A 27,161-nucleotide genomic window follows, 5' to 3' on the forward strand; every position below is an offset into this window, starting at 1 on the left:
GTCTTTTTCTTTTACAATACTTTTGTACAAGGCATTAAATAACATTTCAAGTGAAAGTCTAACATAACAGAGGAGTGTTCAGAGTGTTTTCTGTTCCCAGCAATAGTCCAGCGAACAGATAGTGAGAGATTAAAATTTCACTGAAATGCTAATAATGCTGCCTTCAACATACAAGCTTGATGCTGGGAGGCAGGTTCCCCCCTGCTTTATTAACATTAGATGCAGAAATGCACTGGGCATATAAACACAGCAAGACTTGTACTAAATACATTCATCTGTAAATACACTCCTCTTTCTCTCCCCGCCCATTGCCGAGTCTTCAGGACACAAATAATGGGGCAGGAACTGGAGATAAAAACACACTATTGTAGGAGGAAACAATATAATACAGATAAACATTCCTCAGTGCAAGCTGGGTTGTAACAACAGAATAAGCAGGCTGCCCAGACAGCTAGAACTAAGCTACTAGGCACCTTCTGGCTTAAAAAAGGGCCCCTCGCACAGGAACTGTGTCAGAGTCACTGGCACAAAGATACCAAAAGCTGCTGCAAGAAGCAGGGCAGCTCTTTCTTCTTTCAACAGTGGAACAAAGCATCCAACATGACTACTGTTGTACAGTAAGACCCAGGCCTGGACAATGAACCTCTTCTGACTAGTAATTTGGATAGTACTTGCTCTGGCTTTCATCATATTACATTTCATAAATACCAGAGTGCAGAAGCTGAAAAGTGCCAGTTTACAAGGGGAGGGGATATTTAAGCAGCTGAGTGGGACTTAACATCTACCCCACCTTTTGGGGGAAATTTAAGGCTTGGGAATGGCCATCCACCACCTAGAGAGCCAGTTTGGTGTAGTGGTTAGGAGTGCGGACTTCTAATCTGGCATGCCAGGTTCGATTCTGCGCTCCCCCACATGCAACCAGCTGGGTGACCTTGGGCTCGCCACGGCACTGATAAAGCTGTTCTGACCGAGCAGTGATATCAGGGCTCTCTCAGCCTCACCCACCCCACAGGGTGTCTGTTGTGGGGAGAGGAATGGGAAGGCGACTGTAAGCCGCTTTGAGCCTCCTTCGGGTAGGGAAAAGCGGCATATAAGAACCAACTCTTCTTCTTCTTCTTCTTCTAGGACTTTGGCAGAAGTTGAAAGGCAAGAGTCAAAAGCCTATGCTCACAACTGTGGTGGCTGAATTGGCACCACTACAGGAAAACCTAGTGGCCTTTCATCTGCCTCAAGGGTTAATAGGGACCGAACTAGGCTGCATAGAGTTGTTTTGCATATGCCACTTTGTTGGGATGATTGACTGCTTGCTTGTATGTTTACAGTGGCCTTTGGCTCTAAGTGACTGATATGCCGTTTTTTTAAGATGCTTTGAGTCCCCAGGAGGGGAGAAAAACTGAATACAATAATTAATAACTTATGGGCTAATTAAAGGACAAACTGTGTTGCCAGTAAGTTCTGATTAAGACAGCATTTTAATCAAATCACTGTTGAGAGTCTGAATGTGCTGTTAATACGTAGATTATACAGACAAAGCTCCATACATTTTCCTAGTGAATTCAGAAGATGACTTGAAAGATTTTGCTTACAGTAGGCAGCTTTGTTTTAACATGAAATGATTAAAGTATTACAGTTCAAACCATAATCTGGCCCTGGCAGGCAGCTTTCCAAAACCTTGAAGCACGACCTTGTGCGTATAGGCTAATCTTTAGTTGGGTACATCCAATATTATAATTTCTTATATTCATAATGCATTTCATCCTTATCCTTACTATATATAAAAAAGATCCAGTTGCCACAATCGTTATTATTGAGCAAAGGGATTTTATATTGATGTTAAAGATAAAGATCTCTGATCATAAAAGACTACATGCTTTGTAGCTGGACACTGACATTAAGACAATTACTACGCATACATATGGATCCCATCTAACCAGGACGAGATGGCTCTGTACTCAATTACCTTGCCAGTAATTTTGGCTTTCATGACTAAAATATATCAGCAGCACATAAACACACACACACAACTGACTGTATGGGCAAATCAGATGAAAATCTGTTAGCAGGCACAAGGCTCTGGTCACAGCAAAGTCTCAATGTTATTAGAGAAAATGCTATTAAAGGAACAGGGAAGCTGCAGCCTTTAGTCATCTGGGATAAGAGAAGTGTCACAGCATCTGGAAATCCTCAGATCAATATACACAAAATATAACTAAAGCTGTTCTACTTGCTGGGTTACTTGTGGACTGTAAGCTAAATATGAACAGATAGTGTAACAGTAAAGGCGGCAAATGCAATCTTGGGGTCTATTAACATAGGCATCACATCAAAATTGCAAGATGTCATAATCCCACTGTGTACTGCATTGGTCAGACCGTACCTGGAGTACTGTGTGCAGTTTTGGAGGCCTGACTTTAAAAAGGATATGGACAAAATTGCGAGGGTGCAGAGGAAAGAAGATGATCCAGGGCCTGGGAATCAAGCCCTATGGAGAAAGGCTGAGGGATTTCGGAACGTTCAGCCTGGAGAAGGAGGTTGAGCGGGGACATGATTGCTATCTCTAAGTATTTGAAAGGTTATCAGAGGAGACCAGGGGAAAGTTCCTGTTGGCAGTACAGGATAGGATCTGCAGTAATGGCTTTAAGCTACGTGTAGAATGGTACCAACTAGATAGAATTTTTTTTTCACAGTCAAGAGTAATTCAATGGTGGAATAGGTTGCCTAAGGAGATGGTGGGCTCCCCCTTTCTGGATGTCTTTAAGCAGTGGTTGGACAGGTACTTATCATGGATGATCCTGCTTTGATCAGGGAGTTGGACTAGATGGCCTGTATGGCCTCTTCCAACTCTATGATTCATACTCTATCCCTTTAATTATAAGCTTTATTTCAACTGCAGCAAGTGTACAGAAATTCAGAAGTTACCCAAAAGCTATATGACAACATTTCTCAATACTGCACACCTGAGCGCTATGCAGAGTTTTTGCACTGCAAGCAATGAAGAGGAAGACATTCTTCTGGGAGGCAACTGGGCAGTCAGCATAGAAGTGCATTATGCTACAGTGGACACTAGTAAGGCTGACTGATCAGCAACACTGTGAAGTCACCAGGCAATTTAGGGAAAGCAGCTTGGGGGGGGGGAGGGGACAGGCCTATGGACACATTTCCCAGTAGATGGCCACTCTGTTAGGGCAACAAGATGGTTTCTTTTTATGCCCAGTACAGTTATCTGTTTGACACCAAATCAATTCACTTCACCGATTCTTTCCTAGAGAGATTTATGAAATGAAAAGCCATTTAATATGCTCTTCACAATTTACTTTTAATTTTATTTATTTATTTCTGGATTTATATCCCGCAACTCTCGAGACTCATGGCGGCTTACAATTATAAAATCTCATAGGCCAATAAAACCTCTATAAAACCTATTTCCTGACCTGCTCTAACTTGTACAGGGCAATCCGTCCTGTTCTCTCAGTCGTGTTTTGCTGGAATAAAAGGCTAAGCTTTCAGTCTCTAGTCATCATAAAAGATAAAATGTATGAAACACTGGAGAATCTCTTTGCTTACATTTGTCTAAATCAGCCTTTCTCAATCTTTTTAATTCTGAGAACCCCATGAAACATTCTTCAGGCTTCAAGAACCCCCAGAAGTGATGTCAGCAGGCCACAACTTCCTGCCACACCCCTGGAAGTCACGTTGCCAGAAGAGACATCACCCAACAGTGCCGCCGGATGTGACATGATCAGACCATTCCCACAGCACAGGATGTGACAGCACAGAAATATTTTCAGAACAACTTCCAGATTACCTCTCTTTTTCCAACTAACAATTTTTCTCCAGTGGCTCAATGTGTCTTGTATGATCATTCTAAACAGTATATTTTAGTAACTCAAATAAATGGTATAATTTTCCAACTATCAAGAATTCAATCGACCAAAAGTTCTACGTTTCAAATAATGGAGGACCTGGAGTGGCAAATGCCTAACAAAGTAGGGGACCAACTAGGGTCTAAATTCATAGGTGACCAAAACTTGATACTATATTCCAAATATGGAGTTATTGGCACCTTGAACAAGGAGTTCCTTCTTTCAACTATAACATTTCACTTTCCGCACCCAATAGTATATTACCACATTTAAAGCTAAAACAGAATCCACAAAACACTTACGTCAACTCCACCAAATAGGTCAAATGTGTATGTATTTGGAAAAGTAGATTCTTGAGTAACTTTTCTCTCTTCTGTTACAAATGCCATGGCTTCCATTGAAAGGAGGGGAGAAATTTCCTGATGAGAAATAAAAACAGGTATCGTATAAATTCTGATATACTTTATATCATACACTTTGATTGATGCTAGTTGCAAAATGGTACATATGAGAATTTTAAAACACTAGTTTACAGCGTACAACAATCAATTCTATACTATAAATATACTTTTAGTATATCTGCATTTGCCAAAGATGATAGCATTTGTTCCCCCCCCATCAACTCAAAATGTCCATGCTTCTGCATATCCATGTGGTTAAAAAAACCCTAAGAAGAATCTAACATATTTGTTAAATCTTACATTGTGCTGGTATTCATTTTTTCTCCGATTCTGTCACAACTTGCAGGCATATGTTATGTCTATGATTCAGAGCTAGGAAGTAGCAATTTCCTTGTCACTGTGAGTTTACAATAACCCTTTCTCTCTGACTTAGTCATATATATGGAACTAAGTATAACTCTTCATGTCTCTGACAAAGTCGCTTGGAAAAGCTTATGCCAAATTATATTTAATCTTCGAGAAACCACAAGAACTTTAGATGTTCTGGGTGCAAATTAACATGGGCTCTCCTCTAGAATGTGGAATCATGCATTGATTACACTCATCAGAATCTTCCTTGGCAGGCTGGGCAATCTTCTCAAGGGCCTTCACATCACTTACTATCCAGTCCCTTTCTAATTGGAGATGCCACAGATCAACTTGGGACTTTCTGCATGCCAAATAGCCATGGCACCAAGGTGCAGGACCAAGGCACAAGCCCTAATCCTTTATGTAGTGTAAGACTGGTTCCAATGATCAAAGTTATTTCTTTAACTTAAAGCTTTGATGGCTAGCATCGTAACAATGTTTAAGTTTGGGGGACGTGCATGTTGTGCTTGTTCGTAGGCTTAAATCAGGGGTAGTCAAACTGCGGCCCTCCAGATGCCCATGGACTAAAATTCCCATGAGCCCCTGCCAGAAAATTCTGGTAAGGGCTCATGGGAATTATAGTCCATGGACATCTGGAGGGCCGCAGTTTGACTACCCCTGGTTTAAATCAACTAACTAGGGTTGGGCACTTTGGCGCCCAAAGTAGCCAGCGCCGCGGCATGGGGGGAGGGGTAGCTTAGCACTCTAGTTGGCGCATACACACAAGCGCAGAGCTCTGCGCCTGTGTGCATGAACTGACTGGCGCGCTGGCGCTGCCCCAACCCCTTGCACCTCGATGCCCAACCCTACAACTAACATGGCCCACAAGAACCAAATATTTAATTAAAGATATTTTTATTTACACAGACACCTATTCATGTTATGGCTTCACCCTTGAGAGAAGGCTATTATGGGAGTAGAAATCTCATGTAAAATTATAAGGCCTCTTCTATGAAAGAGCTGATTTTGCAGGTGTTTTCTGCTTCCAAATTACTCTGTATGCAAAAGATTATCTGAAGAGGTGATTAAGCGGACTCAATGTCAGGACCAGCTGTTAATGATGTATAACAACAATGGGCAGGGCCAAACACAAACTGACACTTATCTTGACAAACAGAGAATAAACCAAAAACTGAGAGTCTAACAAGAGTTATTTCCAGGGTGCACTGACATTGTTTATGCTGAGGAAACCACAACACAGATCAATAAAATACATGATGACAGAACCAAAGCTGGATTCGGCAGCTTCTCATTTTAAAAGCCTGCTTGCTGTTCAGAAATATTACCTTCAAGATGCTTTGGCACTGGGAAAAGTCACTATTGGGATGGCTATTCTCATACAGCTTCTTTAAGAGCAAAGGAATCCCATTCCACTTTGCTTGTTTGTCTCTCTCCTTTAACAAAGCTTCTGCGATCTACAAGAGAGGAAGAGACAGTTAAGTTTTCTGCCTGATCATGCCACGTTATAATTTGAAGCAGGTTGCTATGTTTCAGGGCTAGAACTAGTTGGATTTTATGTATTCATTACTATAATAATCAAGGAAAAACTGATTATTCAGCTTTTAACCAAAAAATCACCAGAATCATTCATTAGATTACCTGGAATTTTGAATCTTTTTTGTGTACATACTATTTTAAATTGGCATGAATACAGCAGAGATATCCCATTTCTCGAGTTTGAGAGATCCAAAATTGGGCAACATTGATCCTTAAAAATTACATACACAGAGAGATTTGTGTCTAGTTACCAAACAGTGCTTCCATTCTGCTCTTTTCAGCCAGGATGTACAGAAGCATCTTTGAAGCTAACAACATATTTTGGAAAGAAGAATTTCCTAGCAAACACAAGGAATAGAATTCTATTTCTGGAAGGAAATACTCATTCAGGCTATTACCTCTGCGAGCCTACTTTCACTAACGGATTTACTACTTCATACTGGAGGCACATTGTGATAATATCCAGTGATTTAGATTATTTATATAGGTGCCCGAACAATTTGGTCTGTTAGTTCTTGCCTGAAAAACTTAATCTCACAGTTTACCATCCCCTGAGTGGTTTTGCTCACCCAAATAAGATCTGATGCATGGAATAACCTACGTTTTTCATTGGGAAATTTCTAGGCCTAGAGTAGGCTATCCTTAAGAATTAGCATTCCGTTAGTCACAATATGCTTTCTGAAAACAAATATTTCTTGTTACTGTTATTTCATTTGTGTAAAAATAGAGGGATAAGGAGAACATATTATACTTGAATAAGGACTGTAATTACAGTAGATCAATATACCGTTATTAACAATGAGTCATAATAGTGAGTCATTTCTATATTCCAAATTACATTACATGCTTGGCAAAAATGTTTTGTTGTTGTTGTAATAAACACCCTGATCAAGTATGTGGAATGATTAGGATCCTGTCAATGGTAAGGAGAAATCTGCAGCATATCTATGAATATGAGAATGATTGTTTATGACTGGAAGTACTACATACATGGAGAAAAAATGTAGGCTCTCTTTATCTCTCTTTCACAGTATATGAATGCAGTCTTAAACAATCAAGTTTTAAAACACATCCCATCTTACAGGCTAAAACAGGAAACCAGAACTATAAGTTATTCTACTTCCTGTTCCAGAATCACCATTGAACTTTGGGTTTCTACTCTGATGGCTAATCTTTAATTTGAACATCTTTTCAAATATTTATAAATCATTGGCCTTTCTTATTGAATGTTCTGCAAAATATGAGCTGTGGTCCTGGATTCTGGAACTGGATGCATGGAATATACCTGAACCAACAAGCAGAGACTTTAATTCATGGGAAATTAACAAACAATTTCCCTTGAGAAAGGAACATGTCAGGGATGTCCTTTATCCCCTTTATTATTCATAACAATTGCAATAGATATTTTATGTATAAAGGTCAGACAAGATGAAGAATTAAGCGAATGAAAAGCTATACAGAATACATTATTCTAACAGTCTTGGATCTTCAGAAATTGTTGCAATATGTACTTGAATATATTAAAGTATTTGGATTCTTATCAGGCTATAAAATTAACAGAAAAGAGATAAAATGGTACAATACTAAAATTGTATTATTATTATTATTATTATTATTATTATTATTATTATTAATAATAATAATAATAATAATAATAATAATAATAAATATTACAAGATGAGAACAAGAGAGGGGAATTAGCAGTCCCAAACATAAAATAATGTTACCAAGCAGCTGGTCTGGTCTGGACTGTGGACTGGATTAAAAAACCCGACAGAATAGTAAAATTGGAATCAGCAGACCTTGATGAAAGTTTACACAATTACATATGGATTAAGAAACCAGCGAAGAAGAAAGAAATCACACAGAGATGAACTTTTAAGATTGTTTTACACAACAGAATATATTGAGCTCCTCAGACTCACTGCTTATGTCTCTAATAGAAGCTTACCAAGATAAGAACACAAGAAATAAAAATGATTTTAACATATAGCAATACACACTCAGGGAAAAATCAAGTCATAGCAAGGTATCAAAGATGAAGGTGGAAACATTCAATGGCTGCTCCATTATCAGTCTCAACACTAAAGGAAATCATAACTACTGAAGGTGGAGTCTAAAGAGATGCAACTGAATTTGAACAGCTGATTATAAAACGAAAAAAACATTTACTATGATGAATGTATAAGATTTTATTCCGACTAGAAACAGAAGACAAAAATGTGAAAAAGTATGATCATGTGGATACCACATTTTAAAGAGCAGGTATCTATGCAACAATGGCAACAATGATGGGGAAAAAATATCAGTTTCAGAGCCAGTCAGAAATTAAGAGAAAACTGGCAAAAAAAAGTGTTTTTACATGGCATATAAGACCAAGGAACTCTGAAAAAGCAGATCAAAACTACTAGGAAAATGATGGGAAAGTCAAGACGTAGATGGAACCTTTTTCATATGTGGTGGACTTGTATAAAAGAGAAATGATTCTGTTGAGAAATACACCAAAAAAAGCAGACCATATTAAAGTTCAAATTCCCAATGGAAGCAAAATGCACACTATTAAGTGTTCAATTTTTAAAGAAAAGATATTGAAATACATGGTGATATCAGCTAGAATAATTTACACAGCAAAATGGAAGTAGATGTCTGTCCACATTTAGAAGAATAGGAAAATAAACAGTAACTGCACAATGAGCAACCTACTTGAAATAGGTCTATTACAAATTTTGAGGAGAATGAAGCAGGAGACAAACTTATAATGAAAAGCAGTATAAAGCAGAATTAAGATCAGTTTTAAATGTAACTTCTTGAATACAAATGAGTTCTTGGTATGAGATATATAACTGATCTTCCTTCACACCTTGTTATATTTTTAATCTGTTAAAGGTTATAATGAATATGTAGAAGGGGCAAAAATAGTCTCTGGAGGGGTGACAAATGTAATAAAAAATAAAATTAAAACATTTAATATTAAATACATAGTAATCATGAAATTAACAATGAAGGCAAAACAGATTAATTATGAAGTCTGAAACCTAAAGCTGTTGAATATAATCGTATCCCAACAGAGGAGTTATTGTATATTACAGGCAATACCTTAAAAAATTATAACGAAGGAGATGTAAAGTAAAATATTTTCTATTTTATACATTCTATATATTGCATGATTGTTCTCAACAAACACCCTTCTGTTGTACAAGTCCTTTTTCTTTCTTATTTTCTGGATCCCCATTGTCTTCTTGAAAAGATTCTAAAAAATGACTTACAAATCACCTCTACAATTCTCTTCTCTCGCTTCCCAACAAACAGGACCTTTATAGCCACAAATACCAACTCATGCTGTCATACTGGATTAATACAATATGCAATAGTTTGATTTGAAAGTTGTTGCCAAATTGGTCCCAGAGAAAGATGTTTATCTATATTGTCTGTCTCCAAGTGCATAAACTGATAGCATGTAGCAAAGCAAGCATTTTCATCACAAAAAAACAGTCAGCTACAGTAAAACCACAGTGTAGGAACGAATGAAGAGATAAGACACTATTAACAAAAATGCACACACAAGTCACACTTCTCAGAACAAAGGCAAATATCAGCTAACAGGGATATTACACTCAGGTACAAAAACCCTCTGTCCCAAGCAGTGTTTATGTACTGCAACAAGGATCACAAAGAATTAATCTTTCAGGAAGATGTATTTCCTTTTTTGTATGTTCTATGCTCATAGAATATACTTGATGTAATGCCAGTTGAGATACCACAGGAGAGAGAAAGGATTTTTTTTGTAGCAGGCAAGATTTAAAAACATGCATGTGAAAATAAAAATACAAAGGGGTTTTTGTATTCTGAGCCTGGCTAAACAGCATGGCCTTAATTACAACATCTACTCAATGCTGAACAGATTGCACTGGCTCACGGCAAAGGGCCACTGGTATTTCATTTTTGACAATCATGCTCTTATACTCTATATAAAGTTCATTTTGGTAACATACCTCCAAATCTAGGTATACTGAAACTTTACTTGCTAAAGCACAACCTTGCATTCTGACAACAGCCAGCAATTCAGTAGATCAGTGGTCCCCAACCCCCGGTCAGGAGACCGGTGCTGGTCTGTGGATCAGTTGGTGCCAGGCCGCAGCTCCTCCTCCCCGGCTGCTGCCTCAGGGGCTGCCCTGCCATTCTGCCGCCGGCTCACCTTTGGTGCTGTCCAGCGGCCGCTATGGCTGGGGCTCCCCCTCGGCATGGCACTGCACATCTGCTGCTAACAGCACCCCCCAGCAGGAGACGGGAAGTCAGGGGTGCTAGTCACATCCCTCAGCAAAAAACTACCCCCCCCTGGGCCTCAGTAAAATTGTCAAGCAATAACCGGTCCCCAGTGATAAAAAGATTGGGGACCACTGCAGTAGATGCTTAACAGAAAGCCTTCCTTCCCAACACTGCTCTCTTCACCACTGCCTGCAGAAGTGAGGTGGGTGGCAAGAGGAGGGAGAGCTTTTTCAGTAGTGAAGCCTCTCTTTTTGAATGCCCTTTCCCTTGTGCCTCAACCTGGAATCTGAAGGGCCCTGAAGGGCCAGGCCAAAACATTCTTCCTTACCCAAGCTTTTAATTAAATGGTTTTTTATCTTTTTAGTGTTTCTACAGTTGTCTTATAGTCCAAGGGCTGTTTTGTGAACACTATTTTAGGTTGCCGAATGTTTATTTATGGATGGGCACATTGAATGAAAGTTCGTAATGAATTTTGGCCAGTTAGTGATTTGTGAAACGATGTTTGCAATTGAAGAGCTACCACAAACTACCAAGAATTTTGATGCAGTTTGTGAAGATCAGAAAGCAGGAGTTTAAATGGTTCTAAGTCATTTAAATCCCTGTTTTCTGCTCTTCATGAAAACCAGCTGAAAAGCGATCAGCTCCTTGGTTTAAATGGCTTGGAGCCACTGACACCAGTGCTTTCTGCTTCCCATGAAAAGTGGCCAGGAGCAGAAAGCAGAGGTTCAAATGGCTCCAATTTAACCCCTGCTTTCTGCCCACTGCCAAAAGCTGTGGTAAGCAGAAAACAGAGATGAAATGCCTCCCCTGCCATTTCACACCCTGCCTTTTGTTCACCACTCAAAAGTGTAGCAAGCAGAAACGGGGCGAAATGGCTGGGAGGTATTTCAATCTTGCTTTCTGAGGGGGAGAGTGCAAAATGGATGTATTGAATGGCTCACAGAAATTTAAACCTAACAGCTGACACATGGGCCAGTCCTACTGTTAGGTTTAAATGGTTAGCAGCCATTTTGTCAGTCTATTTCTCTTCCCCTTGCTTGGAAGCAGAGGGGAGCCAAACAGCTGATAGTTGGACCGACCATGGTGTTAGGCCTGCGAGCCATTTCACCAGTCTGATTCTGCGAGCCATTTCATCAGTCTGTGAGCCATTTCACCAGTCTGATTCACTTCCTTCTTCTTGGAAGCAGGGTGTATGTAGACACATGGATTAAGTGGCTCTAAGCCATTTAAACATAACAGCTGATCAGTGGATCCATTATGCTTGGTTGTTAGGTTTGAGTGGCCCAAGCAGCTTTCTCAAATGGGCAAAACTCCCATTTGGGAAAGGTACTTTCCTGAACACTGGTTCAGGGACTATGAACCAGGCCACATTCGTGGCGAATTTTGGCTTGTGAACCTGCTTGTGCCTATCCCTATTCTTGACCTCCTTGGTCAGGTTGTTCCATTAGGTGGGAGCCACGGCTGAGAAAGCACAGATACAAGCAATTTTTATTTTTCCCAGTTGTAGGTTGCCACCTGCAGAAACCCCTGCTGCAATATTCATAATTGTTGTGGTGAAGCAGTCCCACAAATGAGGAGGGCCAAAATCATTAAGGGCTTTGTATTTGATAATCAACAGATTACACTGAGCATAGCAATATCTGGGCAGCCCATAAAGTGTCTGCAGGATGGGAGTAATATGAATACTCTGTCTTGCACCCGGTAATATCCAAGCCGTTGCATTCTGGACTAGCTAGAGTTTCCCAGTTGATTTTGAGGGGAGACTAATCTATTGTGTATTGAGATAGTCCAATTTCTAAGATACTGTAGCATGGACCCAGGTGTCCATCAGTTGTATCAAAGTATGAGGGCATCTACGAACTAAGCTGAGCTGGTAGGAAGCACTTTTTGTAGCTGCATTAACTTGCTTCTCCAGTAATAAAGCTAAATCCAGTATAACTCCAAGGATTTTAACTGAATCTGCACAGGTCAGCTGCACATCAAAAGTGGGGAGAACTATGTCGTCCTAACCAGCGCCGTCTCTGACCTTTCAGGGTTCAGTTCCAATTTGTTCCCTTTTAGCCAGTTAACCACAGCAGTGTGGCAGCAACACAGGACCTCCACCACATCATTAGGATATTTGGATAAGAGTATATAGAGCTGGGCATTGTCAGCATATTGATGACAACCCAAAAATTATAAATAATTTGTCCTAAGGGTTTTACACAGAAATGTCCCAATTTTTCTATTAAAACATTGAGAAATCCATGCTATTTGTTCAAGATGTACATTTGGAATTAGTGAAATGTTTCTAGAACAATGCTTTGCTCATTCAGAAATAGAAAATATTTCACAAGAGTGTTTTTCCTGTGATGCTCCCCCAAATTTCCCAACTTTTCCATTGGAAAAACTGGAAAAGTCCTCAAACTTACTATTTTATCCTAGCAAAGCTTCTGCTAGAACTACAGTTGTAGCAAAATCATGAAATCTTCCATTAAAAAATAACCATAAAACTCCTGTTTTGTCGGCTTCAACGGATTAACACAATTATTCATATGAAACTATGTTACAGACTTTTAAATAGAGGTCAAGGAAGGCAATGAACTTTGTTACATAAAGTTTTGGTCCTGACTCCAACCTGGTGGAATGAGCTCCTGGGAGAGCTAGGGGCCCTGACAGAGCTGTCAAAGTTCTGCAGGGCCTATAAAATAGATCTCTTCCGCCAGAAGATCAGGGCCCCCTCCTCAGGCTGCACTAGAACATCATGTGAACCCCATACTCCAAGGTGGAGGGTTGTCTGGACAGGCTGGGTGGGGCATGGGGGAATAGAGCTGCTGATCTTGTGCTTGGTGTTGTGTGTGGTTTTGATAGGGGTTTTATGTAAGGGTTGTTACCCGCCACGAGTTGTTTCCAAGAGTGGGGGGGGGAATAAAAACCTAATAATAAATAAATAAAACAAAGTCCCAGAATTACTGCTGAGAGATACCTTGATACCTATCTAGTTTACATTCACCAGCTGCTAGCAATATTTTTGCCAGCTATTAGCAAGATTAGAATGAACTTACTACTACAGCGGTTCTCAACTGCTATCAGGCTGCGACCCTAACTGTGGTGGCAGTAGTGGCACATGCGGGAGCGGTATGCATGTACGCGCAGGAATGTGCACAGGAACAAAACAATCTAGAGGCGCTGTGGAGGTGGCCAGTGCAATGGCTCCTCTGCTGCCACCTGCCACTGCTGCCTGCAGCTGCCACCACCAACCTGGAACCCTGCGGAAGGTCAGGACCCCAAGGTTGAGAACCACTGCACTACTAGTTATCTGTTGGGAGAGGTTGAATATGAAGAGAGCAAAGCACCACACTTCTTAAAAAAAATAAATTCGTTTTTATTCAGAAGAGAAACAACTATGTATAGAAAGAGGAGAAATGAGACTTAGCCATCTAGCTAGTTCAACAACTGTTCTGGAGGCAAGCAGGGAGGACGTGCACTCAAAAAGCAGGACACTGGAGGAGATAATCTCAATCAGGACACTGGAGGAGATAATCTGAAAATCTTCATGTAGTTCCTATCATATCTATGCTAAATATACATATCTTCTGATTCTGATGCCCCCTGCAGGACACCCTTTATAATCTGCTCAATTATGCACACTGCAGCTCTTGGATATTCCAACACTATCTACATGTTACTAAATTACGAAGTCTACTCAGAATCCAACTGAAATCTACTCAGTGGAACTTATTCCCAAGAAAGCGTTCTTTATTGTTAGTCGTGAAGTTGTGTCCAACCAATTGTGACCCTTTGGACAATGATCCTCCAGGCCTTCCTGTCCTCTACCATGTTCTTAGGATTGCTCTATTATGAAGGCTATTTCTATTTTCTGTAAATTCATTATCAGAAGGGCTTCTTCTCAAGATAATTACAAAAAATATAGGTAGCATGAACACTGAACTATTCTATTAACAGGAAAACAACTTTGGACTACTGTAAGAGTGACTGAGCGGAATCAATTCTTCAGTTCTCTCTTATTTCAGTTCTCTCTTATTTGGGATCATGAGAGAGGGAATTCCCATTCCGAGCCTCACTCAGATGGGGGAACACTTTCTAGGATGAAGCCCAGGAAGGAGTTTGCAGTGTGTGTGGGGGGGAGGGAGGGCATGCAGGCTCTTGGCCACAACAAAATACCTGGTGGAAAAGTGCTGTTTGACAACGATGTTGATATGTCAATACGGTAATGATCAGCCAAGGCATTTGATATTTATTATCTAAGCAATCAAAACACCACCGCCAAATGTCAGGCAGGGACTACAACTCGATCAGTTCCAAAATACAGGCTACATCAGCTCATCTATATGTGTCCAGATATGTGCATGGATACAGTGTATCACACTTTCAATGAAACTCTGTATACCACCTATCAACAACTAGGAGCTGTCATCAACCCCTTTAAGCATCCCATATATTTCCCTCATTTTTTTTTTTTTTAAATCTGGCTTCTGTTTGTTCCCCCAACCAAACTTAGTTGTCCACAACTGCGGCTATAAATACATCTGCCTAATGGTTGGATACCTCATGCATCTAAGGAAGTGAGCTCTGACTCACAAAAACTTGCACGAAAGTCAACTGGATAGCCTTTTTGGGTGACACCTATTTTATTCAGTGGCAACAGGTCCGGAATTAGCGGCCTGAGAAGGCACCGTGGCTCCCTAGCAAGCCCAACGGCGGCTGTGGCTGAGAAGCTGTCAAAAGTTACAGGCCCCGAACAAAGCCAGCCCCGGGAGCAGCAGCAGCAGCAGCAGCAGCGACCCTCCAAGGGGAGCCCAGGAAACCGGAAGATGAGCGCTGCCAACAACTGGGGGTGGTGGTGGTGGTGCTGGCCCGGGGCTTTTCTCATGGGGGAAGGCGGCTCCTCCTCGTCCCCTCCCCCCCCCCCTGAGGAGGGCCGTATAACCCAAACGCCAGGCAGAAAGACGCGGCTGCCGTCTCTGCAGAAGCACCCCCCCCCCACCGTGCCGGAAGAGGAACGTGGCTCGGCCTCCGCCGCCCCCTGCCCTGCCTCGGCGCAGCCCAGCCCAGCCTCGTCCTCGGCGCGGCCTCCCCGCTCAAGCCGGCCGCGGCCCCTCCGTACCTGCGCCCCCCGCGTCAGACCCCGGCCGCTGAGCTGCGCGTGCCGGAGCTGGGCCAAGACGTTGGCCGCCCCCCTGCGGGCTCCGCGCCGGCCGCGCCCGCCAAACACCAGGCCCGCTGCTGGCACCGGCGGCGCTCCTGCTCCTGCTGCTGCCGCCGCCGCCGCGCCGCCTCCTCCTCTCGCCGCCATAGCTGCCTCCTGGCCCTGGGCAGAGGCAAACAGGAAGCGCTCCTCCGCCCAGCGCTTTGTACCGACCGCCGCGCGGGTTGGGCCACAGCGCCGCCAGCAGGCCGGCAGCGCACAACGCTGGTCGGCCACCCGATTGGTGGGTACGCGGATGGGGGGGAGAAGAGACGCGCGCCCGTTTTCCCAAGAGGCTGATGGGAAGTGTAGTCTCGGTGTGGCTGTCTTAAAACAACATTAAATTAATGAGCTGGCGTCCATTCCTCCTCCTTCTCAAGCATTTAGGCACACTTCTAACGGTAGCTTCACGCCACCATAATGAAATAGTATGTAGGACTTGATTTTGAGTTCTAAGGTGCCACAGCACCAATTCACAGTGAAGCAGATTTAGGCTTTTGACGTTTCAAAATTAGGGCTTTGGAGAAAAGGTGTCTATTTCAGAGCACAGATGCCGATAGCCTGTCCCTTTGTGAAGTTCTTTCAGTTTCCATTCACTCACGGGACAGGCAATGCGGCACTACAGGTACTGCTCTGCAGCACGCAAGAGCTGTGTGTGACCTTACACAGTGCTTTCAACAGAAAATGCCTTTTCCAGCTTTTCACTTCCAGGACTGTGGAAGCTGTTTAGAGGGAACTCCTGAGTATTATCCTGATAAAGAGTCAAAACCAAAACATAATAAGAATTGCCATTTGTCAGAATATATACTCTAAATATCTTTGTAAGAGCCCTGCTGGTGAAGGTTACTATGGGACTTGCCTCAGAAGCTTGCAGTCAGTGGCTTCTTCTGAGAAGAGGGGGGAGGGGAAATGAATGGAAGCCCCTGTAGTGAGAATAGAGGGTGTTTAATAATTGTTTGTTTGCATCTTACTATCCCTGCAGCTAGTACTCTGAAAGGTACTATAGAGTGTCTGTGTGGCATAGTAGTTAGTGTTGGACTAGGATCTGAGTAAACTCATGTTCAAATTGCCACCATGGGCCAGTCACACATTGTCAGCCTAACCTACCTCGCAGGGTTGTTGTTGTGAGCATAAAAGGAAGGTGAGAACAATGTAAGCTATTTTGGGTATCCATAGGAGAGAAACAGTATGACTCAGTGGTAAAGGCTTTGTTGTGCATACAGAAGTCCTAAATCAAATATATGGCATCTTCAGTTAAAAGGACCAGGCAGTAGGTGTGAAAGATCTCTGCCAGCAGCTCTGGTGAGCTGTTGCCAGTCTGAGTAGACAATACTGGATGTTCTGATTCAGTATAAAACAGCCTCACATAAACTATAAAGAACCAAGAATCTAGCAGTTTTGATGGTATGGTCAAGTTAATTTGGCTGCAAAAGTTTGCTTACCTGGCTAGAGCTGGAATGGGTCCTAATCAAACCAGGTCCCATTAGACAGAGCCATAATTAGCTAATTTTGTGCCAGAAGCAAGGATATAAAATTGTGCCCCCTATACCTTTAACATAGCCTTTCCCAACCTTTCAACCATGGAGGAGCCCCTGAAGCAGATTTTCAGGCTTTGAGGGACCCCCAGAAGTGGTGTCAATTGGCTACATCTCCCTACCGTGCCCCCGGAAGAGACATCACCACCCACATCCTTTGTCCTCCTTTCTCTCCCTCTCCCCACCATTACTAGGAAGTATCTCACCACAATTTTTTGCACTCCTCCTGCTTTCCGAAACACGTGCTTCAACTTAGAACTTGCCACATTTCAAAAAACTTTCTTAGAAGTGTATGCCATTGCTATTACCAAGGAAACAGGCAAAGGAAGCTCAAATAAAATACATTTATTGTATCCAGCAACTTTGAATCAAGTATAGAAGAAAAAGAAATCATGTGTTGTCCAAGAAGACCTGCCCTAAAACTGCTAATTTTGAGTTAAAAGGTTGACTAGGGCAGCTCAAGAGGGGGATTCTTCTTTCTTTCTGTTTAGAGTTTATTTGCTCCTTACAGTGTTCAGAAGAAGGCTCTGCAGAGTCTTTCTGCCCTTCATCCTCTCTTTTATCTGAAGTTCTCATCAACCTGAATTTCTTGCTTCTGTTCAGAGAATAGAATTCCCGGATTAAATCTTCAACTTCCCACTGCTCTTCCTTTTGTTTCTTGCAACAGTGCAAGGCAGCTGGGTCTATCGGATGAGCTTCTGTATTGAAGATGTATCCACCGGCACCAAGAACACATTCGCCATATGGCGTCAGCACGAGATCAAAGGATGACCCGTTGTTATGAATAAAGTTATCTGAGTCAAACAGCAGATACAAATATTTCACCGTTTCGGCCAAGAAGAAGGACTCCATGCGGTTATCCAATCTGTGATCTCTCAGATCTTTGATCTAAATAAAAGAATGAAGAGAGATCAGGGGCTATTTCAGAATCTGACCTTCTTTTCAGCAACTCTGCTACCATTGTAGGAGCAGCTGACAACGGAAAGATCCGTGAGATTAACATCCTTGAACAAGGAAAGGTGAGATATAATTCAGGGGAGACACTTAACTGTTGCAAAGCCACACTCAACCTTGCTGATTTTCTCTATTGCTTCTACCACATCTCTGCCCAGCTCCAAAAGAGTAGGATCTCGGGTAGCCCGATATAAATACATTGCACTCTCAATTAGTTCTGCAAAACACAAACAACAAATATTTATTATTATTATTATTTATTAGACTTGTTTCCCACCACTCCCAGCAAGAAGGCTCGTGGCAAGTTACACAATAAAACCCCATAGACAATAAAACCTCAATTAAACACAACATGTTGGTAAAATAATTAGCCCTCCCCCACAGCGGTACGACTTCTGCTAGGGGTGCCAGAGGGACTGAACCAGCTGGCCACCACCAATGATGTTCCAGAACGTGGTGGTGTATCTTCATTAGGGAGACCCATCCGATCTTTTCCCTGCACTGGCCTCACCCATAGACCTGGTGGAAGAGCTCTCTTACAGGCCCTGTGGAATGCTGAAAGCTCCCACAGGTCCCGTAGCTCTTCTAGGAGTTCATTCCACCAGGCAGGGGCCAGGACCGAGAATGTTGGCATAGTTTCCACCACCATGAATTTGAATAATCCACAAAAGAGCTGGGTATGGGAGTCTCCTATTACCTTAAGACTACAATGCACTATTGCTTTTTTACTTTTGCCACTTCTGTAGGTAGGCAACATCCTGTCCTAGTATTTTGGCCATTTGGACTTTTCTCGCTTGGTATACCCTTTTAAATAGAAAGAGGTCAAACTAACGTTGAAATGGGAATACTGCCCATACAGTGGGATCTGCAGCCTACACTAGCCACAAAGCAGATTGCAGACCCCAGAAACTACTATACAGGAATCTGGAGTATTTATTAGCATAAACCTTATGCACAACAAATGTATTATACAGATCATGCATACTTACCAGGTCTCAGTGGGTACCCTTCACGTTTTTCCACTGTATAGCCCTGGGGAATGTTATAGAACTCAGGTAGGCCACCAAACTGCCTCCAAACAGTGTAATAATTGAGGAATGTTCGCATTGCGTTATCTATGTCTCCAATAAGGCTCTAGAAGATAGAAAAATCCAAGAAGGTAGCACTGAAAACCAGTGTGGTATAGGAGGTAGGATATCTTACTAGGATCAGGGAGACTCAGGCTTAAATCCCCAGCTATGAAACTTACTGAGTGACCTTGGACCAGTCATTTTCTCTTGGTATAACCTACCCTGCAAAGCTGTTGTGAGGATAAAATGGAAGAGGAAAGAATGGTATACACTGCCCTGAGAACCTTGGAGGAAAGGGAGGGCAAAAATATGACAAACAGTAAACATCTCTCCTAAACATATGACATACTTACCTGATAATCAAACCAACCCACAATGAATAACCAATCATATTCTGAAAATATGTTTTTTAAAGGGTTGAAAAGCAGTCAATTTCACATCTGAAAATTTAAATTTAAGCCATTTGGGTGTTATTTCAAAATAACCCCGTGAAGTTGCTCCTTTTGTTCCTGTACAGGGATAGCTTTTTTATATTCTCAGTGGGAATCTTGGAGGATACCTCAGATAAGACTGAGGGCAAGAATGTGCTTGTTTGCTGCTTTCCTGGTACCACTGACATGGCACAAAGAAGGATCCCAGATGTTGTGTAGGGGTTGGACTAGATAACCCTGGAGATCTCTTCCAACTGTCTATGTTGAGACTGCTTCCATTTTCTTAAGCATACACTTTTGGTTGTCTAGAATTATTTAATGGCAGCTTTGGAAGCAAGGTTGGATACACGCCCCAATTTTTACTGTATTGTTGGCTCCAGAAAATAGATCAGCGGTGGTAACATGATTTCCCTTAACAGCAGCTGTTACCTGTAAGCCAGGCCAGTAAGCCTCGAGGGACTGGAAGACGGGCATTGAGACTGTCCCTTTGTACATCTGAACCCAGAGGTACCAATCATCAAATTTTGTGTAGTTCTTTATGGCTTTGTTATAATCTACAGAAAGAAGTGCAAATCAAAAGCAAGGATTAAAATGGGACATAGAATATAACTTCAGAGTACAGCAAAGCTATCAGGATTCATATTCTCAGCTCTATAAGATGTTAGAACAGCAGGCAGCCTACCTGCAGGATCTGACCTTACAGTGTTGACAATACTGCTCAGGAAGCATTCTAAAGGCCAATGGAAGACAGGCAAGCGGCATCAGCCCGACTACAGTGATAGCTGACTGATGTCAGCATTGGTGCGATTAGTTCAAGTGGGGGAGGGGGATTTAGCTTAGTAATCTGGCAGGAGACTGGATCAGACTTCAGATCTGAATAGTGCCACCTCCTTTTCAAAGGCTCAGATGAAGGATGGGGAGCTCTGGGAGGGAAAAGGCCAGGATTTGAAGCTGTGGGTAGGAAGGCAGAGGATAGTTCCTTGTGAATCCTGAACCATTAAGAGACATGGGCCAGGAGCAAGTGGGGAACAGCATCTTCGATGCAGACAGGTTTCTTATCCAACATCTGGATATGCTGCACTGACAATACATTTAACATTTTTGTGTGTCCGAATCTAGCAGAAATCATTACAGCAGGAATGACAATGTCAGTCTCTTACCAAGGAACATGGACATCAGCTCCTCATCCTGCAAGAGGATGGCTCCTTTAACAAGATATTCAAAGTAGGAATCTACTCCAGCTCCAATGCCAGCATCCTGAGCCACCCACTTGGCAGTTACCACATCAATATGGTTACCTACCTGAAGGGGGGAGAGTAACAAGTAGACAGAGTTCACTTATTAAGAGCTACAGTTTGATTTTAGAACACTCCTATATTTCCATCAAATATACTGCCTACTAATATACACTAGATTTTTCAAAAGCACCTAAGCAAATTGTAAGAAGTGTTGACTTTTTAAAGCCATTCTTAAATTTCATTTAGTACTAAAAGTGTACTCTAAAACATGCTCTCAGTTCATCTAAGTTCTTAACAGTAATTTTAAATTATAAAAACAGAAAAAATACATTTAAAGCTACCATAACATTTTTACTCACCAAGCCAATCTCAGACCGATTTTTCCAGAGGGTCTTAAGAGCTTTTCTGGCAACATCTTCAAATACTGGATCACCTGTAAGGTGACTCAAAGCAGCAAATTCCACTATAAATGTTCCAATACCAGCAGTGCAAGTCACTGGAGTCTCTCCAGGGTTGACTCCATGCAGTAAATTAACTGTCCCATATGGCATTCCAGTTGGGGTCTGAAAAGCTGTAAAATAAAGGTATGTACAATCAGAGGGCTGGAAGACTGCCTTCCTTCCACTGTATAGCAATCTGTTTTCTGATGTAAAGCAAGACAGCCTGAGAAACAGCTTAACTGAAGTAAAAATATCAAACCTTCTAGCCCTCATGGTTGTATAGAAAACTTTGAAGCTAAATTACAAGGGGTAGCAGTAATATCAGGGCTCTCTCAGCCTCACGTACCTCATAGGGTGTTTGTTGTGGGGAGAGGAAAGGGAAAGCGATTGTAAGCTGCTTTGAGACTCCTTCGGGTAAGAACAGGCAACTAAGGAGGAACGTGATAGAGGTTTATACGATTCTGCAGGGAGAAGAGAAAGTAGATGGAACTTTTTCTCCTCCTCCTATATTACTAGAACTTGGAGTACCCAATGAAGTTGATGGGCAATGCCTTCAGGACAGGCAAGAGGAAATATGTCTTGACTCAATGAGTTATTAAATCACAGAATTCAGTGCCAGTGATTTATTTATTTATTTATTTATTTAGATTTATATACCGCCCTCCCCGAAGGCTCAGGGCGGTTTACATTAAAACTAGTCAACGATACATGAAACAGTCTTCGTTAAAACATACAGTAATTAATAACAGTGGTTGTAACCATATAACAGAATAATGTAACAGTATAACAATATAATAAAATAATATAACGATGGAACGGTGCAATACCACAACAGGTCCAGAGCGCTCTGGTGGAGTTCTGGGAGGAAGGGGGGAGGAGCGGGGGGGTGGAGCGGGGGCCCTTCATTCGCTGTTGGTTGTGCCTGGTCTCAACCAAATGCCTGGCGGAAGAGCTCCTTTTTGCAGGCCCTGCGGAACTGTTTAAGCTCCGTCAGGGCCCTGATCTCCTCCGGGAGCTCGTTCCACCAGGTGGGGGCCAGGACAGAGAATGTTCTGGCCCTGGTTGAGACCAGGCGGATTGTATTGATGGCCTTGACCATCCATTACTTCAAGAGGGAATTAGACTGATTCATGAAGGAGAGGTCCATGGTTCCTATCCAGAGGACTGGAGGGAGCCTCCATATACAGAGGCAGCAAGCCTCTGAATACTAGCACTAGGAGGCGGCAGCATCAGGGGAAGGCCTGAGCCTCTGTGCCCTGTTTGCTGGTCCTCCAGGGGAACTGGTTGACTTCTGTGTGAAACAAGATGCTGCACTAGATTGATCACTGGTGTGATCCAGCAAGGGTCCACTTACATTCTTAAAGTCCATGGGTTAGCCATGTAAACTTCCTTTTGTTCCTTTTGTTTATACCGTAAAAGGTTATTTCTCTTGGTTGCAGCATTTCTGAATCAATAGTTCATTATCAGTTCAATCGGTTATAAATAAAACAATGAGAGCAACTTTGGCAGCATTCCCCACACCCCCAAAAGAACTGATAATTAACAATTCATTCATAAACACTTAGAGGCAACCAAACAGAAAAATCAATTAAGTTGGAAGCAGAAGGAAAAGAACAATAGCAGGGCACCAACTGTCTACACTGGATAGTCTGGAACTGTAAATGTTCTACGTTTTAAGAAAGCACTAGGGTGGGGGAGGGGGGATAACCATAGCAGAATCACAAAGAAGCCATGGGAATACGGCAAGGAGTGAATGAGTGGTGGTAATTACAGCCTAAACAGCTAGTGCTGAAGAAACCATATATCATTCAAAATATAAAAACAGTACATGTAGCCTATTGTGTGACATGGGCGGGGGGAGAGAACCAAGAAGAAACAAATGTTTTAAACCCTGGGAATGGCCACCTGGCAAAAGTTTTCGAGCTGCATCCTCTGCCATCCTCAGGAGGGGTCCAGAGCATGGCCATCCTGCTTCCACTTCAATGCCAGCCTTTTTTGACAGCAAGTGAGCAGACAGGAGGCCACCAACCACTGCAAAACAGATCAATACATTGGAGCAAAGCAAGCCTTGTCAGGAGTAAAATACAGAACATGCTGCTGTTCTCCTCTATCCTGCTACTAAATTAGGCTGCTCAAGTGATGTAAAATAACTGTTTTGATCCCACCACCAACTTTTCCCTTGACCACTGCAAAGAAAACATAAGCTGTGAGCTATCCAGCCAGAAGAATGGCAATGAATACAGAAAGCCCACAAAGTAAAGCAAGCATTCAGAATAATCACACACACAAAATCTCTGCTGGAAGGCTCTGCTTGGATGAGATCAAATGCACATCTAACAGTGGCTAGCCAGAGGCTTCCAGGAAACATACAGGCAGGTAATGAAGGCAACAGCCTTTCCTTCATTTTGTTCCCCAACATCTGATGTTCAGAGACCTAGTACTTCTGAACAAGCAAGTCATAATGACTACATATTGCTTTTTGCTACACAATCACCTTTGTCTCTGTCACCTTTGCCTTATGGGAAATACTCCCAACCCACAATCCTTGCCAAAATTCTACCCACCTCTGATATTGGTTTCAAAGACAGAAGCATTTACGTCGATATCAAAATTCACACCTTCCTGCAGTACATTGACAACTCTCTGGAATTCTGAGACATTCCCCAATATCTGGAAGAAAAACACCAAGGTAACAGAAAGCACACAACTAAAGCCTCACAAAACTGCAAGCAACAACATTCCGTGAAAGAAAAGATCAGTGATAACGATACAGACACACGTTACAGACATTCTTGGTACTTTAATCTAATTTAGCATGTGAGCTAGATGTGGTTAGCCCTGTCTAGAAATGTCTGTTGCTAGAAATGTCTGTTGTTACACAGATGGCACTGAAAACACTGTATCTTTTCTGCATTTTTAATACAGAATATGTAAGAGGTCGAAGGGTTGGACCTACAGAACTCTGGCAGCTCTTCTTAACACCTTGAGTGGGGAAATGGCAACAGGAATTATTATTTATCCAAATGGAAGACACTTGAAAGCAGGCAAGACAGAGGGAATAAGGAAATATTGCTGGTATTGAAGGAAAGCACTTACTAGTAGAGTATCTAGAGCATCAATCAGTGTGAGAGAAAAACTGAAAAGGAACAGAAAGCAATATAAATGTCATGAAGAAAACTGACTCAATTGTAGCAAATTGGAACATACACACAGTTTTAGGAATTTAATCAGTGGGTTTTTCCTTTTCCATGATTGGGGGAGGGAATATACACACAATTATTGCATTAATTAGTTTCAAACAACTTGAAATTGTTTATCTGTCTAAAAATGGAATTGCATGCCACCCTCCCCCCAAAAAACCAACTAATATATGATTTCCTAAAAGGAAGCAATATATGCACGGGAAAAAGTTAATACACATAAAATGGCTCTGGCAGCATTATTTGTGCATTAGAATATAAATATTACATTTTCAAATTAAGAGAAATGTCTATTCCAAGAGAAAAACAGGAGCCTTGTGACACCTTAAGAAGACTAAGAACATATTATTCCAGCAAATGTTTTTGTGGTCTGCAGCTACAGAATAAAATTAAAAGTTTTGTTAGCCCTTAGGCATGCCTCAAGGGCTCCAGTTTATTTTGGCTAAGCTTCTGGTGTTATGATTCCAAAACAAGTATCTAAAAGTGCAATGAATGATACAATTAAATTAATAACCAAGGCTTTCTTAGGAATGACTCGCATGCAATGACAAGTCACAGTTCACCATTATAGGAACAAACTTTGGAAATCCTCAGGACTGCATGCCTCCAGCTCCTCCTTCCCTCCCTGGCTTGGAAAATCACTCATTTCAGCAGCAGACCACAATCTGTTGCAATTTATGAAGCACAGATTTGAGGAAGAATACCACAGTTTGTGATTTTGGCATACCAAGCTATAGTTTGTCACAGATATGTTTTTAAGCTGAACACAGCAAGCATTTCCAAAACTTGTTCCCCTAACCACTATGGAGGTGGGAAAGCCTGACAAATTGTACCACAATTTTATGAAATTTTCTCTTTGATGTCATTTCCCCTCCATATTAGACAAAGTAGATTGTATGAACCAACAACTTCCCACTTTAACAAAGTGGTTTTATTAATCTTAGTCTCACTAGTTCATGCTGTCAACCTCCTACACCACTTCTGCATTGATCAACTGAGACTAGAGAACTGACAGTACACGTCTACATTTTTGCTTCATTAATCGCTGGGATACATACAGGAATAAAAGACAGACAAGTCATCTCTACCACACTGTATAACCCAATAAGGATTTTCTTTAAGAAAGTTCAGCTTTAAACAATTCCACATGCAAGCAAAGAACAGTCACTCTTCCCTGTACCTTCCCCAAGTGTCCTGCCCATCACATGTCAAAGGACGCAGCTCATCATAAGGGAAGGCATTTTCCAAGTAGTTGTTATAAGCATGATAAAACATGGACTTGACTCGCTCCCTAAGGGGAGAAAAAGATAGGTGCAACACTAGAATTAAAGAAATCAATAGAGATTATCTCAAACTCTTCGGGCAGCAATACACTACTGCCTGCACCAGGTTCCCCAACATTTACTGGAAAGTAGTGCCCCAAGAATTTTTCCATGGCATGTTCCAAACCTTCCTGCCCCAACTGCTTAAGAGAAATGTGAAGTCAGCAGTCTTAGAACTACTGGCAAAAATTAGTCTCATGTGAAGCACCACACCACACAGATCCCGCCCCCCCCCCCAATAGTTTCCACATCATGGCTGTAATACCCAAACAGGATCTGAGGCTCTGGAAAGTAGAACCACCTTAGCTGCTTTCTCTTTATCATGCTTCTTGTTGAACTGCTTGCTACAGAATAGCTTTCAAAGAGGTGAGAGAAGACAGGAAGAAAACAATCCTCCCTTTGCACCCTCTGGAAACATTAACCCAAAGCCTCTCTAAACTTTCCAAGACTGCACAAACTTCCCCATCCCCTTCTCTGAACAAAAAGTACTGAAACCCACCCGCCCCCAGTCTGGCCTAGTTCCCACATTTTTAGTGACCTCATAATAGACAGATATTCAAGTCCAGATTACCCCAATAAAAAAACGGGATGTTCATTAGTTAATATTCTAGCTGCCATTCAGCTGGGGCCTGGTGATCTCCAGACAACAGATATCAGGTCCCCTAGAGAAAAGGGCTTCTTGCAGGAGTGGCCAAACTGTGGCTCTCTAGATGTCCATGGACTACAATTCCCATGAGCCCCTGCCAGCACTGGAAAATGGGAATTGTAGTCCATGGACATTTGGAGAGCCAGTTTTGCTACCCCTGCTTAGGCCCCAACGAGGTCCCTCCTCAGAGGCTCCAACCCCCAGGAGGCGACCCTCTCCACCAGTCCCCGCTGTCCGGATCCCAGCTCTGCTCACCTATAATGGGCGACGTCGACCCCCTTCCCTGTGGCAGGAGACAACTGCCCGACCAGGTGCAGGACCCACAGACAGAACCAGCCCAGCCAGTGGAATGAGCGCAGCATCTATCAGGCAAGCGGAGCGAGGGCAACCCGAACGCCCGACCTCCCTCGCACCCAATGCAGCCATCCAGCGGCTGCCCAGCGCCTCGCTTCCGGGCGCCACCCACCGCCGAACCCCGCCTCCCTCTTCTCTCCGCGAGCCAATCACTGCCTCCGACACCGCCCAGCCCTCTCGGAGTGGTGACGCGTGGTTGGCACTCGGCTTCGCAATACGCTTGCGCCGAAGGGTTGGGACTTGACGCAGCTTTCTAAGACGTCTTACGGGCACCGCCTACCGCTTGCTGAGCGCGAGCACGGTGTGACCGCTTGAGGGCGCCGTGGCGGGATGGGCTCCGCGTCTCTA

The 27,161-nt window shown here is 42.4% G+C and overlaps 2 protein-coding genes across 2 annotated transcripts in view; both read right to left on the bottom strand.

Annotated features, from left to right (window-relative positions):
- Positions 1-15,731, bottom strand: part of TRPC4AP (transient receptor potential cation channel subfamily C member 4 associated protein) — a 33,304-nt gene extending 17,573 nt beyond the window's left edge. The window contains exons 1-3 of the mRNA XM_077335262.1: positions 15,543-15,731; positions 5,959-6,087; positions 4,166-4,282 (exon numbers count right to left, since the gene is read on the bottom strand). Of these exons, the coding sequence (XP_077191377.1) occupies positions 4,166-4,282; positions 5,959-6,087; positions 15,543-15,731 (435 nt within the window). The remainder of the gene's footprint in view (positions 1-4,165; positions 4,283-5,958; positions 6,088-15,542) is intronic.
- A 1,757-nt stretch (positions 15,732-17,488) lies between these two features.
- EDEM2 (ER degradation enhancing alpha-mannosidase like protein 2) lies at positions 17,489-26,938 on the bottom strand. Its single transcript, XM_077335263.1, has 11 exons — positions 26,715-26,938; positions 25,672-25,782; positions 24,388-24,427; positions 23,856-23,961; positions 23,197-23,322; positions 21,211-21,422; positions 20,774-20,915; positions 20,043-20,167; positions 19,102-19,246; positions 18,208-18,329; positions 17,489-18,046 (listed from the first exon to the last, which is right to left on the bottom strand). Exons 1-11 carry the CDS (start codon positions 26,819-26,821, stop codon positions 17,549-17,551), a joined length of 1,734 nt encoding a protein of 577 aa, XP_077191378.1. The 5' UTR covers positions 26,822-26,938; the 3' UTR covers positions 17,489-17,548.
- Positions 26,939-27,161: the final 223 nt, after the last annotated feature.

Source organism: Paroedura picta, chromosome 4 (genome assembly GCF_049243985.1).
Source record: "Paroedura picta isolate Pp20150507F chromosome 4, Ppicta_v3.0, whole genome shotgun sequence".
NCBI lineage: Eukaryota > Metazoa > Chordata > Lepidosauria > Squamata > Gekkonidae > Paroedura > Paroedura picta.